The sequence below is a fragment of the Cornus florida genome, unplaced genomic scaffold (assembly GCF_030987335.1).
Source record: "Cornus florida cultivar Cherokee Brave unplaced genomic scaffold, ASM3098733v1 CherokeeBrave_3.0.0_Hap2_Chr11, whole genome shotgun sequence".
NCBI lineage: Eukaryota > Viridiplantae > Streptophyta > Magnoliopsida > Cornales > Cornaceae > Cornus > Cornus florida.
Window position 1 is genome coordinate 84004583 of NW_026775581.1, and position 14484 is coordinate 84019066.

The window sequence follows — 14484 nt, forward strand, 5'->3', positions numbered from 1 at the left end:
TATGTTAGAATGACGAAAATGCCTTTAATATAATTTTTTTAAAAAAAATGGTTTTCCTTAATATAAATTTAAAATTAATATAAATAACTCATTCTGCATATTGGTGTTAAAATTTTTCCAAACTTTATTTAATGGTGCATCTATAAAAAAAATGAAAATATTTTGGAACAATTTATAAAATTTTCTTAACTTTTTTAGAAAAAATTAAAAAGAAAAGAAAAACCTAAAATGAAAAATATTTTAAGACAACCTAATTTTTCTTAAATTTACATTAAGGGGCATTTTCATATTGATTGGGTAAAATAAGACCTACTTTGACCTAATGATAGAAGTAACCAAGTGTTGACTAGCCGTCAGATCTTTTCAACTTTCGTATGATGACGGGTCTACGATAAGGATGACGACATTCAGTTAATGACGATATTGGAAGTGGTTATTAATCATAAACAGAATCTCTACAACCGTGATTATATTCAACAGTCTCCATTGACAAAACACCATAAATACAAGGGACAATGGAATGAAGTGAGATATACAAAAAAAATCCTATTTCAATTTAATTCTCTCTCTCTAACCCCCACTAAGTTGATTATCGTAGGGTCTACGGTCGGTACCACACCTATGTCTGACTCAGACATCTTTATTTTACAAGAAACGGTGTCGTACCAGGCCGCGGCGAATTTCAACCCCAACACATATTATAACTTAATTTAATGGTGTGTATTTTTTAAAATTTTCTTAAAGTTTTATTTTTTAAAAAAATTAAAAAAGGTTTTTTTATTAAAAAAAAAAAATTACATTAAAAGGTATTTGCATCATTATAACATTCCTTATGTAACAAATTTAATACTTGGGGGTTTATGTCAACTTTTTTTTTTAGGGGTATCTTGCCAAAAATTAAAAATAGAGGGGTTTTATGCAATTTGCCCAATTTTCATTGGCAGTATCTATGGTAAGAATTTATAATTTTAAAAAAATAATAAAATAAAAAAAAATACTGAGCAAAACCTCTTCAAAGATAGAGTATAGATCATACATTCTTCTTCATGCCGCTTTAGATGCTTGAGAAAATGACCACATCCTCTATATTGTTAATTTTTTTATTTATCTATTTATTTTTTTTATTATTATTCCTTTCTTTTCTTTTTTTCATGCATCTCATATGGACTTCTACTAGTTTTTTTGTTATCAACTAGAATCATTAATTAAGTTTATTTTTCGTGAACTGCTATGGGATCTATCACATGGTCTCTAGACTTTAATATTTTTTTCCCATCAGAATGAAACATATATTAAAATCAAATAGCTGTCATTATGTATTTGTCTTGTGAGCCTATATATATATTTCTGTTTCTGTAATTATAAAATGCAAGTTGAATGTTAAATATAAAATTGCATTATGTTTAAAATATAATGCAAGTTGGGTACACATGTTATTAACAACTCCAGTTTTAAACCAATCGACACTAATATTATTTTTTAAAAATGGAACACTGAAAATCGAGACAGAGGAGGAGATAGAGGTTGAATAAGTGTACTGGGGTAAGGTTTTGAGAAACTCCTAATTTTTTTAGTTTATTTTTGAGAAACACCTAATTTTTTTAGTTTTTTTTTTTTTTTTCTCCTCTCTTTAGTGAAAGTTTTTATTTTATTTTTATTTTTTTATCTTCATTGTAAACGTAAACTCTACATTTGATTTTTGCTTGATACATAAGATTTCACAGTTCACATGACCAAAACAAGACAACTTGGTCAACTCCAACCATAGCAGATCTGTTCAATTATCATCAATGTTGCAGTACTTCTTCTGTGAGGAGTGTGTGTGATATAAGTATTGTTGAGCTGTGTATGTACCAGAAAAAGAAAGTAGCATGGAGATTTCTGTTGTTTGGATTCTCGGAATCTACTTTGTGCCGGTTTTCTATGGATTTGAAGTTGAAGCAAGAAATCTTCAATCTCCTCAAATAGAGCAGCCTTACAGGACAGCCTACCACTTCCAGCCTCCCAAAAACTGGATGAATGGTACATCTTCTTCACTCTTCTCAATTCCCAACTCCATTTTTTTACTCGTCTTTCTCTGTTTTTCTCTACAAAATTTATACATTTTGTTCAGATTTTCTTCTCACAATCTCTTTTCCTGTCATGAATATGCTTGTGTCGGTGAAAATGGCTTTATGGGTGTTGATAAACATGCAGATCCTAATGGTATGTTGTAGATTCATTTTATACTTCCTTCTTTGTTAGCTAGATTCATGTTTCTATTGTTACCATAAAAATCTAATTTAGTCTATAGATGAACCTTCTGTGTTTTCACCAGAAATACAAACCCATACTTGTCATGAAAATCTAATTAGGGGTTTATGGTTTAACCAAATAATTTTGTTTATAATTTGCTTGGAAATAACCAAGATGAGATTGACTCTCTCTTTCTTTTATCTACCGGTCTCTCGAAACCTTGACCTAGGACTTTTAGAGTTAAGCCCTAAAGCCACTAGGGCGAAGGTAGAAGAGTCCTCCTGTCTTTTCCCCCCTTGAAATTTGAATTTGGGGTTCGTTTAGACGAAGCCACAGCAATTTCTTAAGACAATTTTAGTGAGACATTTTTTATGCATTTTGATTTGATATGGATGATTCATCCATCACAGGACCAATGTACTACAAAGGAGTTTACCATCTGTTCTATCAATACAATCCATATGGTGCATTATGGGGTAACATTGTATGGGGACATTCAATATCATATGATCTCATCAATTGGGTTCATCTTGATCATGCTATTTATCCATCTGACCCTTTTGACATCAATGGCTGCTGGTCTGGCTCTGTCACAATCCTTCCCGGGGACAAACCAGCCATTCTTTACACCGGAGCAGACACTAAGAAAAATCAAGTTCAGAACTTGGCAGTGCCCAAGAATCTATCTGACCCTCTTCTAAGAGAATGGGTAAAATCAAATCAAAATCCCTTAATGACTCCTATTGATGGCATTGATCCGAACTTCTTCAGAGATCCAACAACTGCTTGGCAAGGGCCTGACAGAAAATGGCGCGTTATCATTGGAAGCCAGATAAATGGTCATGGAACTGCACTACTATATCAAAGTCTAGATTTTGTTACTTGGACTAGGAGTCAGAAGCCTCTCCATTCTTCGAATAAAACTATAATGTGGGAATGTCCGGATTTCTACCCGGTTAATATTCATGGCAAGAATGGAGTTGATACATCAATGCAAGGGGGAGCTACGGCTACCAAGCATGTGCTTAAGGCAAGCTTCAATTCGAGTGACTACTACGTAGTGGGAAACTATGAGCCCAAAACAGATCAGTATCTGGTTGTCACCGACTTCATGGATGGTACTCAGCCGCCATTGAGATATGATTATGGGAAATTTTATGCTTCCAAGACATTTTATGATTCCGCGAAACAGAGGAGGATATTGTGGGGATGGATAAATGAGTCTGATCGTGAATCAGATGATATCAAGAAAGGATGGTCAGGGCTTCAGGTAATCCAGGGTTCAATCTTTGTGCTCAACTTCTATCTGCTGACATGAATTCTTGCAAACACATGAAAATAAATTCTTTGCATTACTTTCTTACCTTTGTCAAATAAGGCTTTCTGTTTTTGGGATTAATTGGCTCAATAGCAAATACACTTGATAGTATTCAACAATTGTTTTTAGCCAAGTATGGTCACTTCTAGCAGAAGGGATGATATGTTTTCTTTTTTGCAGTCAATTCCTAGAAGTATTTGGCTTGGTAAAAATGGGAGGCAATTAGTACAATGGCCGATCAAAGAAATCGAAAAACTACATGGAAAACAAGTGAATATCCATAACAAAGAGCTTGAGGGTGGCTCTGTGTTTGAAGTTGTGGGAATTACAGCTTCACAGGTGACTAATTTAACCCACTTATCAACTAGTCTCATGCCTTCAGATCAGTTTTATGTTTCTTAATTGATGATTATTTCCTTTGAAGGCGGACGTGGAAGTCTCATTTGATTTGCCAAATCTTCAAGAGGCCGAGTTCATGGACCTGAATTTGGCTAATCCCCAGCTCCTCTGTAGCCAAAAAACTGCATACAACAAAGGGGTTATCGGGCCATTTGGTTTGCTGGCTCTCGCCTCAAATGACTTAACAGAACAAACTGCAATCTTCTTTAGGATATTTAAAAGCCAAGGAAAATATGCTGTGCTCATGTGTAGTGATCAAAGCAGGTTAGTTTCTAACCCTTGGCACTTTTCAAGTCATTCAATTGCTATGATTATTGATTTGGAATCAATGTTTTCGACCAGGTCTTCTTTGATACCAGATCTTGACAAAACCACCTATGGAGCTTTTGTCGATTTAGACCCTCTTCGTGAGAAGATTTCACTAAGAAGCTTGGTATGTTGCTCTCAAGATTTCACTAAGAAGTTCTTTAATGAAGGACATTTTATATTGCTCAATACCCCTGCTTGAATGAAAATCAAATTTTTTAAAATGGTTTCCTATCAAAACCTAAATAATGGAACTATCACGAGATTGTAATGTGTGGGTTTTGGATAATAATTCATAGACCATTCACATAATTTCAATTGATGCTTTTGAACTTTTAAATTTACTGGGAAAATGCATGACAAATGCTACTTTAGAACTTCCTTACCATCTTCTTACTGTCTTAAATTTTTTGTTGGTATTTTTCCTCTTTTGATTGATGTATTTGGAATTGGTTTTAAATCTCTTTACAGATTGATCATTCAATAGTTGAGAGCTTTGGTGGAGAAGGGAGGACTTGCATCACAGCTAGGGTTTATCCCAGTTTGGCTATTGGTGAAGAAGCTCACCTTTATGTATTTAACAATGGAAGTCAGAGTGTTAAAATCTTAAGCCTTAGTGGTTGGAGCATGAAGAAAGCTCAAATTGTTCCTATTCAGAAAAGAAGGAAGCCACCAATCAATTAAGAAGAACATAACTTCAAGAATTGGTCGCTGAAAATTGGCAGATTTCTTTGTAAACTCAAACATTGGCACACCATACTTAGAGAGTAGAGCACTCTACCAACTGAGTCTCTGGTTATGTCCAAAATTATAGAGTTCTACAGTGAATCAATTTATAACCTATTTTTAAATATAGACAAGATAATCAATCCGTTTTTTAATCTCCCCAAACTTGATACAAGTTCATAACGGACACACCCTTAATATTTAGACTAGAAATCATAAGGTATAATATTTAGACTACAAATCATAAGATAAGATAGCAGCCATTGGGATCTTAAAAATAAATAAATAAATAAATAAGAAAGATTTTTACATATAAATGGTGTTAATTGCCTATATTTATTATTTGATGGAGTTAAGTATCATAGTTTTAAAAAAATGAAGTTGACCAAAATACTGATGTGGATATGAAAAAATATTGTTCACTCTCACAGAGGTGTCACTTTTAGGCACATAATACCATTTTTTGTATGCGCGGTTATCACTTTTTATGCATCAGGTACCACTTTTGTTTTTGGCATAGAGGTACAATTTTTATTGACGTAAATACTACTTTTTGTGCATCAAGTACCATTTTCTTGTGCAGCACAAAAAGTGGTACCTAATGTACCTAAATGTTGTACCTGTGTGAGGGTAAACAGTATTTTTTTATGATTTTATTTTTTTGGAATTATGAAACTTTAACCCCATCAAATGATAAATATGGATCATTAACTCCATTTATATGTAATAATCCCTGAAAAAAAAAAAAAAAAATGCTGCTCATTGACAAAGTTTAATACAGTAGATTTATTTAAGACTAGAAATCATGAGATGCCCCATGAATGACTAGTTGATTACTCTGCATAAATGAAAAGGAGCATCTTTATCTTTGCAAATTAAAGACCATCTTTATCTTTACATTTTTATCTAATCTTAATGGGGTGATTATCTTGTTTTTAGCATCAGCCATACTTTGATTAATTAAATAAGGAGGCCTAATGCAAAAAACTAGGCAATAAAGTAGTGGCTTGGATTAATCATTCACCATCCATGCGCCATGTTAATTAATTTGAGTGCTTTTCAGGATTAATTTAACAAATTCAATTGCTTCTCTTTCCAGAACTCCAAATTATAACAATTTTAGTCGATCTTTACATATTAGTTGTACATTCTTTGACCGTTTAAGCTTGCTTTTTAAGTAAATAGTATTTGTTAATGGGTGATAGCTTAAACTCTTAAACAAAATTCTAATACTCCATGGAAAAAGTTATTATTAGAGAATTTAAATATTGAAGTTACATCTTCTCTAAGAGTTTAAGCTTCTATCCATTTTAAACTCTTAAATAATTTAATGCTTATGAAAAAAAAATGAAATTCTTAATCCACCAATTAAAATCAAGTATAGATTTGAAAGAGGAAAAGAATATGTATACATGGTATAAAGTACTTAATAGAGGTATGTAGAACTTTAGACCAAAGCTATAGAAAGAATATAAACTGACCATTATAGTTAAGGAATCTGGGAGTGGGCTACTTAATTGGGTTGCCAAATTCTAATTTTAACCACTACATGCTGTTTTGCATGATTACATTGTTGAATGTGTTCTAGTAAGCTATCTTTTTGGAATATTGAAAAAAAAAATGACTAGGATATTCTTCTTTCGAAGGTAAGACCATAAAGATTCTAGGTGGGGCCTACAATTTTTGAATCAAAGCTTTACGTGCCTGCCACGTGTGATTCCGCACACACTCTTTGGAGTAGATAGTTGTTGCTGTTGTCATCACTGAGCTAGTTGTCCTCTCCAAAACTAAAGGAAATAAAAGCATTGACATGAAGTGAAGTGGGGCTCAATCTCCTAATCCCATAATGGCCTTTCCCATCCCCATCTTCTTTTTTGTGTTTTTTTTTGGTAAGCGTCCCATCTAATCTTTACTTTACCATGTGCTTGGCATAAAGTTACCATACACAACTTTTTACACATCAAACAATCTAATATTTATAATTTCAATGGATTTTGAAATATTTTTCTCATTATGCAAATTTTATATTTATAGTTTTTTCTTTTTTTTCTTTTCCCACATTCTTGACTTTCTAATTAAATATTAAAAAGTCTTAGATATCACACAAAACTGTTTTATGTTGATAAAATAAAATCAAAATGTTGTACAAAAATTCAACAACTCGATTATAAAAAAATTTTGTGTTTTTCGAGAATAGTCTCTCATAATTATTTTAAAATAATTTTTTATTTTCTAAATTCTTAATAACTATATTTTTGAGTGACAAACTAAACAGATTTATATTTTTTTAAACAAGTTTCTCAACATTTTTGTTAGGAAGAAGAAAATATATATTTTGTCAAGTGTTTTTCAATTTTTTACTATTATCTATTTTTATCATGCGTATGTTCATCAATTTTTGAATTTCTTAATTGAATTGGTGGAAAATATAGCACCACCGCTTACAGAACTCCAATTTTTTAGTTGAATTGGTGGAAAAAATGACACCACCACTCACAGAACTCGAGCCACAAGAATTCTGAATCTACCATACTTTGTTACACGACAATAAACAACTTTAAAAACACCATAAATTTGTAATGCATTCAACGTGTATGGTTTTAGTAAAACAATAGTAATAGTAATAATAATAAATAATAAAGTACACAATAATTATGAGAAAAATAAAAAATAAAAAATAAAGTACACAATTCCCTTGGTGGGGGTGGGTCACATGTATGAAATTTTAGTAGGTTTAGTAAATCAAATAAAGTGGAGTAATAAGGCATATCCCTTTAATACTTTAATTTGAATGACATCACCGAGAAACAAAATTGAATCCTAAAAACTTCAGCTTCATGAAACTTTTCAACTTTATGAAATTTATAAAATATGTATATAATATTTCAATGACCATTGAACTAATGTAAAATACTAAAATGTAATTTTAAACGTGACAACACTAAATTTATAATTATTTAATATTGAGATATTGATCAATATATAGATGGATTTAGAGAACATTAAATTCAAAAATTAAATTATCGAAACCAAAATTCAATAAAAAATACTATTAGCAACTACAAGATTAATCTTTATTTACCTAAGTTTGATAAATAAATAAAAATTGATCCTAAGGAGTCAAATTTTGAAGGAAACTTAAATTGCATGATATGATCATAACCATTCACAAAGTGGAACCCACTTATCAAATCTACAGATTTAACGGCTCTGATCACTTGATAAGTGATACATTTTCAATTACAAAGAAAAAAATAAAAAAAAAAAAGGTTCACACTAATCTACAATTCACATCTGTTCATAGTATAGTACTACAAACTTACCAGGCCCAGAAATAAAAAGTAGTAGTTTATATATATATTATTATTTTCTTTTTCTTTTTCTTTTTCTTTTCTAATATTTGCCTGAATTACAATAATAACCCAAATTGACATCTAATTACTAAAAAATATCATACCGAAGAGCACCAACTTCTACGAGCTTGGGGACAAGGTGGCCACTGAGGTGGAGAGCCATGAGGCTCTCCAATCCGCCGACACGTGTTCCGCCGATGAACACCGCCGGTGCCCTGTCGCCGGAGGCGGAATTGCTATTGTGAGCGGCGAGCGCCCCTAACTCGCCCTCCTCCAATTCGATGACGGTGGGGTGGACCCCCAAGGTGGACAGCAAGCGCCTCATGACGAGGCACATGCAGCAGGATGAACGGCTGAAGATGATCACAGGGTTCTCGGATATCAGCCGTGGGATCCTCATCTCAGCTGACTCGGTCACGTCCATCGACAGCGGACAGTTCGTGGCTGGAGCTAGTTCTAGGCGGATGCCTCCATCGGATAATTGACTATGGACGCCTTGCATCGCCGATTATATATATAATTATATATAGAGAGAGAGAGAGAGCGAGAGAGAGAGTGAGAGAGAGAGGCTTTGTCAACGGAGGAGTATGGATCGTAGCGTGGGGTTTTATAAGTGGGAAGGAGGTGTGATTTGATGCACCGTGAAGTAACATATTACGTAGGATCTGATACCACAACTACTTCGTATTAAACTAGTACTATTCCTTGTACAATGCCACGTTATCAAATTCACTTTTTTTTTTCTCTCAATCTTTTTAAATCTGATTTTTAAAATTCTTTTTGACAGAAAATACTTTAATTCTCCAATTATTTTGATTACATTGTATCATGAATTAATTAAATATTGACACATGACACAACCCACTAAATAAATATATATTTTTTATGTAACATAATATGATTAAGGGTAAAATGTAAAAAACCTACTTGAATTATGTTTGAATTTGTAAATAACTCCTTTAATTAAACTATCTCATTTTGTTACAACATACCGCAAAGATTATACTATATTTCATTAAATGACCATAATACTCTTTCTTATTAAATTACATTTAATATATTTTTCTTATCTAAATAAATTAAGAAAAAAATCATACTAATTTGATGAGATATTTTTCATTAAATTTGCATAAATTTACCTTTAAATTTTTTAATTAAATATTTAAATTAAAAATTTTAGCATAATTTTTAAAAAAAATAATTAATTTTTAAATTTTTAATGAATATATTATATGAAAAGAAGGTAATTTTTTCAAAAGTATTTTATTAATTTTTTATCAATATATTGTATGAGAAAATAATATTTTTTTACGATAAAAATGTTTAAATTGGTTATAGTACGTTTTATTATAAATAATAATATTTTAATAATAAGTTAATCAATTTAAAAAATAGTAGTTACAGATCTATTTATTTATTTATTTTTATGACAAATTGATACTAAAAATAAAAATAAGGTAAATAATATAATTAATATTTACATAAGAGAAAAGATAATAAAAATAATTAAATAAAAAATAAAAATTTTATTGAGGAAGGGTAAAATAGTATTTTGTGATGAATTTGTCCTTAATTACAATAAATCAATAAATTTTAGTTTTGGATAGTTATTTGCAAAAGAACAATAGTTTATGAGATTTTTTGCCCTTAACCCTAATTATTTTTAAACAAGCTCTTTATGCTCTTTATTTCCTATTTTATTTTGCCACCAAACCAAATCTATCATTTTCGTTCTCATTGGTTTTCACTACTTTTAGCAATTCAATTCTAATATTTTTAGAACCTTAGGAACTTGTTTAGTTCTGATTCATTTTAAATTGGATCAAACGGAATCCTTTTGCCGCACCCCTAATTGTATTTGTAGATAAAATATCTCTTTTAAAATCTTATTTTCGCACTTGAGTTTGACATATGTTAAAATATAGTCCTTTAATTGTTAAAATTCTTCCAAAGGATGTGCTATAAATGTTTCAATATATAAACAAACCTTGTAATAGTTTTTCTTAATCTCTTAATCAGTTATGGGCCTGTATTATATAGTAGTACATTTTCTTTTCTTGAATTATATATTTATAAAATTTTAATATTGTTCTCGCTGAATGTATTCATTTTATTTATTGAAGTAAATACTTTTTGGGTGGCCATAGAAATGATCTGTGTCTAAACAATTTACATTTTCAGAATTCATAGCATATTAATTAATTTTATCTAGTGTTTTTAAAGATCTTATCCACATCTCTCTCTAAAATCAATCAGTTTTACTAGAGCTTTGAACTAATAGATTTGTCTATTTTATTTTTTAATTTCTCTCTCAATTAAAATGTTCAGTCATTGGGATTTTGTGGTGGACTGTTGGATATGGAGTAACATTGAAGGTTTTGATGGTAAATCGGTGACAGTGTTAGATCCTGTGATGTTGAAAAGCTTAACGTCGTTTGTTGAGAGAAGTCAATTCTTGAAATATATAAAAATGGAAGAAATAGGCTGATCAAGAGAGCTTTATCTATAAATACTCTAATTTCATTACATAAAAATAGTCTAATATTAAATTACAGTACTAAATTAGGAACGAGAGTGAATAGCGTGTATATATATATATAATTATATACAGGCACAGCCACTGTGTGTGACTTTAACTATAGAGGCGCGTGAAATTGTTTTGTCCCTTAACGTAATATCGTAGTATATATATATAATTATATACAGGCACAGCCACTGTGTGTGACTTTAACTATAGAGGCGCGTGAAATTGTTATGTCCCTTAACGTAATATCGTAGGCGGAATACAAGGGATAATTGCCTGCTCCTGTCATTGCCCAATCACATGGGGTGTCTCTTATTAATGACTATGACGTCAGGTCACTCCAACGTGGAATTGTCGGGATTTGAATGCTGATGAATGCGAAATGGAAGCTCTCAGCTGACGTGTATCAAACATTATTTATGGACACGTGGCCATTTCTTTTCCACTTCCTTCGGAAGACATGTAAGACGGAAGGGAAAAGGTATTTGGGGAAGAAATTTTTAGATGATTCTAGATTTATTGGTCTAATTAATTATCATTAAATATGTAAGTAAAAATTTAAAAAAATTTACACATTTTCGATAGGGTTAAGTATATTTTTTTATGCGGGATGCTAACCACATTTTTATATATTTTTTTTCTTGATAATTAATTATTTTTTATATGCTAACTTTTTCTTGGGTCTCTCGTTATGTATTATTATAATAGTTTTTTACTTTTAGAAAAAAACTGAGAAATCATTCGCAGGAATTTTCTCTCAAAAATTCATATTTAAATGTTGGAAGTTCAAATCTGAATTTTTTTTCAAATCTGTATTCTTAAAAAAAATAAATAAATAATTAGGTAAAAAAAATTACTATAATCTGATTATGTCTCTAAAATTTTCTTTACTCGAAGTTCAATTTTGATATTTAAATCTAATTTTTTCAGATCCCTAATCTCTATTTCAAAATATTCGGTCGTTTTTCAAGTGAAAAAAAATAATAATAAAAATCAGATGAAAAAAGTATAATTTGGTTTTCTTGTATCAGTCCTTTTCTCTCTCTTAAAAAAACTAACTTTCAGCTTCGTTTCTCTTCGGATCTAATTTTTTCTAATCCATAGTCTTTGTATTCCAAGAATAGCTCTGGTTTTTTAGATTAAAAAAAAATATAGATGAAAATTCATGTATCCCTTCTTTTTCTTTTGGTTATGGTCTCTCTAATCAAACTCTATTGTGTTGCCCAATTTCAGCAGTGTTTTGCTTAAGAACTACGTTGCCACAATTGATTTCCATTAAAAGCTTTGACTAAAACTTGATAATCACAACACCTTTTGGTTGTAAATTATTAATTTTTTCTTATTTCTTTTTAACGAGTTCATACTTCAAAATGCAAGTAACAGATTCTCTCAATATACCATGGAAAATGATGCAAAAATATGGATGGTTTTCCTTTTTTGGGAAGAGGGTAGGAGGACAATAGGGTAATTACAGAAAATGAGACCCATTAAAAATCTGAAACCCTCCCCCCCCTCCCTCCTTTTTTTTTTTTTTTTTAACATCTCATTTACCTTCCAAAGTGAATGGTAAAAGCGGTGAAAAAAAAAATAGTATTGTTATTAATGATGAGTTCCGAATAAAATGTAATAATTCTCCGTTACAAACAATTTGTCTTAGCGAGACCAATGGCCCCAAGACCATCTAAAAATTTCTGGATGGAAAGTAAGGAAAATTTTAACCAGGTATCTCAATAATGTGCCCATTGTAATTGTTTTAACATACTAATTTTAAGGATAAATAAGTTTCGTCAATACACATTGATTTTCTTCTTGTTTATCAAATTTCATAGATCCTTCAGTCAAATTGTTTATCAGATTTGTATATTGTTTATATACAAATCTCAATAGAAGTAAGTATAATTTGGTAAATAAGAAAGAAAGTTCATGTATATTGATGAAACCTCATAGGAAGTCGAAAAATCTTTAGACATTTATTTCATTTATTGAGTAGTCTCTAACCCCTTTTTTTGTTTGTCTCATTTAAAAACAATTTAAATTCTTCATTCTGATCCAGTTATTGAGACAACTCAAACCGCGTTTCTTTGTTCTGGGGATCTTTTATCTTTGTTTTGACTCATTAGGTTTAGACATTACTTTGGCGATCCTTAATCCTTTCAAAATGGCAGCAACATACCCTTTTTGTGATTAATTTTTATCAAAGAATCATATAAACAGTGGATTCCCACCCGATACACCTTGGATTAAAAGAGTTTTATCAATTCCAACAATTTTTCCTTTTTGGGCGGAAACTTGCTCATAATATATATATTACGGAGTATTTTATTGTGATAAACATGTATTTAAAGAATATAATTGGAATTTGAATGTTATAAAGTTGCTGACATTTTTCGTTGACGATTAATGAAGGGGAGGTATTTTTTTGTTTATACACAAATCTAAGTATAATTTGATAAATAAGAAAGAAGGTTAATGTATATTGATGAAATCTCATAAGAGGTCAGTGTAATTTATTGTTAATTTTATTTTTCAATGCTTTAAATATAGTTAAAAGTAGATAGATTTAATCCGAGAAATAAATAAATAAATGCATTGAAAAAACTTACAGCTAGGCGAAGTACAATATTTGCAGTTTGATAATTTTTGCAAACATGGGGCCACGTGTTTGAGCTTTCGAACTTAAGTTCAAATTTGAGAATTCAAATTCATTTGGAACGAATATGGACAAAATTTATTCTAACCCAAAGTATAAGTCTATTCATAAGCTTTATAGACTTTTAATTCCAATTGTGATACATATATTAAGGACAGGTTTGAAGTATATGTTTTATGAAAAAAAAAAAAGAAAAAAAAGAAAAAAAAAAAAGCATATGTTTTACTTTTTGGTGGCATCATATTACTGGTTTTGCAACATCCTCTAATATATTATTACAATTATAGAACATTTCTTTTATAGACATAGTTCCAATATTATGCTAAAGCACGTTTCTTTTTGGTTGAAAATTTCTTTAATAGAATATTATATTACTCAAATAATTTGTTCAACTTTTTAAAAATGAAATATATGGATATATAATGAAAAAAGGAATACAATTATTTATGTAACAATTTTATATCATTTATGTGGCAATTACATAACATTAATTATGTAATAATAAATATTTTTTATGAAATGCTATATTATAATGTAATGTGTTACATTAGCAATTTACATATGTCACATAATAAAGGTACAAAATTACCTCCTATTAGAGAATGTATTAGGTATTCTAAGTGTACTGAATATTCAGAGTTATCCATTCTCGCACATATTGTGAACCAATAATTTTGATATTTTTTATGCACTGGACACACTGAGTACCATTATCGTTGTGTGAAATGATCTATTACGCCGCCCAACCAATTCCCACTCCCACATTTGTAGGCTTTGGAGATAAAATGCATGGCCCACTACCTTTTATTTGGCTCTAAATTGGAACCACCACCAATAGAAATTCAGCGTATGGTTTTCGACTGCAATCATAAGTAATTATCCATGGTGGAGTGTGACTCCCATCATCGTGGATTAAAGTTAGTAATGCATTTCGGTGGACCGTTCGTGGTGTTAGATATTGAGTTCCACGAGA

General features: G+C 30.6%; 2 protein-coding genes across 2 annotated transcripts; one reads left to right on the plus strand and one right to left on the minus strand.

Annotated features, from left to right (window-relative positions):
• The first annotated feature begins 1425 nt into the window (after nt 1-1425).
• Nucleotides 1426-5248, plus strand: LOC132286593 (beta-fructofuranosidase, insoluble isoenzyme CWINV1). The gene is made up of 7 exons (XM_059788951.1): nt 1426-2022; nt 2197-2205; nt 2646-3505; nt 3734-3892; nt 3978-4216; nt 4295-4385; nt 4730-5248. Exons 1-7 carry the CDS (start codon nt 1872-1874, stop codon nt 4940-4942), a joined length of 1722 nt encoding a protein of 573 aa, XP_059644934.1. The 5' UTR covers nt 1426-1871; the 3' UTR covers nt 4943-5248.
• Nucleotides 5249-8109: 2861 nt separating this feature from the next.
• LOC132285682 (glutaredoxin-C6) lies at nt 8110-8937 on the minus strand. Its single transcript, XM_059787875.1, has one exon. The coding sequence runs from the start codon at nt 8837-8839 to the stop codon at nt 8426-8428; it is 414 nt and encodes a 137-aa protein (XP_059643858.1). The 5' UTR covers nt 8840-8937; the 3' UTR covers nt 8110-8425.
• Between the last annotated feature and the right edge of the window lie 5547 nt (nt 8938-14484).

Excerpts from the sequence above, each read along its gene's own strand:
- LOC132286593 (XM_059788951.1), top strand. The coding sequence starts at position 1,872 with ATGGAGATTTCTGTTGTTTGGATTCTCGGAATCTACTTTGTGCCGGTT. Across the intron at positions 3,893-3,977 it reads TGGGAATTACAGCTTCACAG|GCGGACGTGGAAGTCTCATT; the intron begins GTGACTAATTTA and ends TTTCCTTTGAAG. Across the intron at positions 4,217-4,294 it reads ATGTGTAGTGATCAAAGCAG|GTCTTCTTTGATACCAGATC; the intron begins GTTAGTTTCTAA and ends GTTTTCGACCAG.
- LOC132285682 (XM_059787875.1), bottom strand. The coding sequence starts at position 8,839 with ATGCAAGGCGTCCATAGTCAATTATCCGATGGAGGCATCCGCCTAGAA.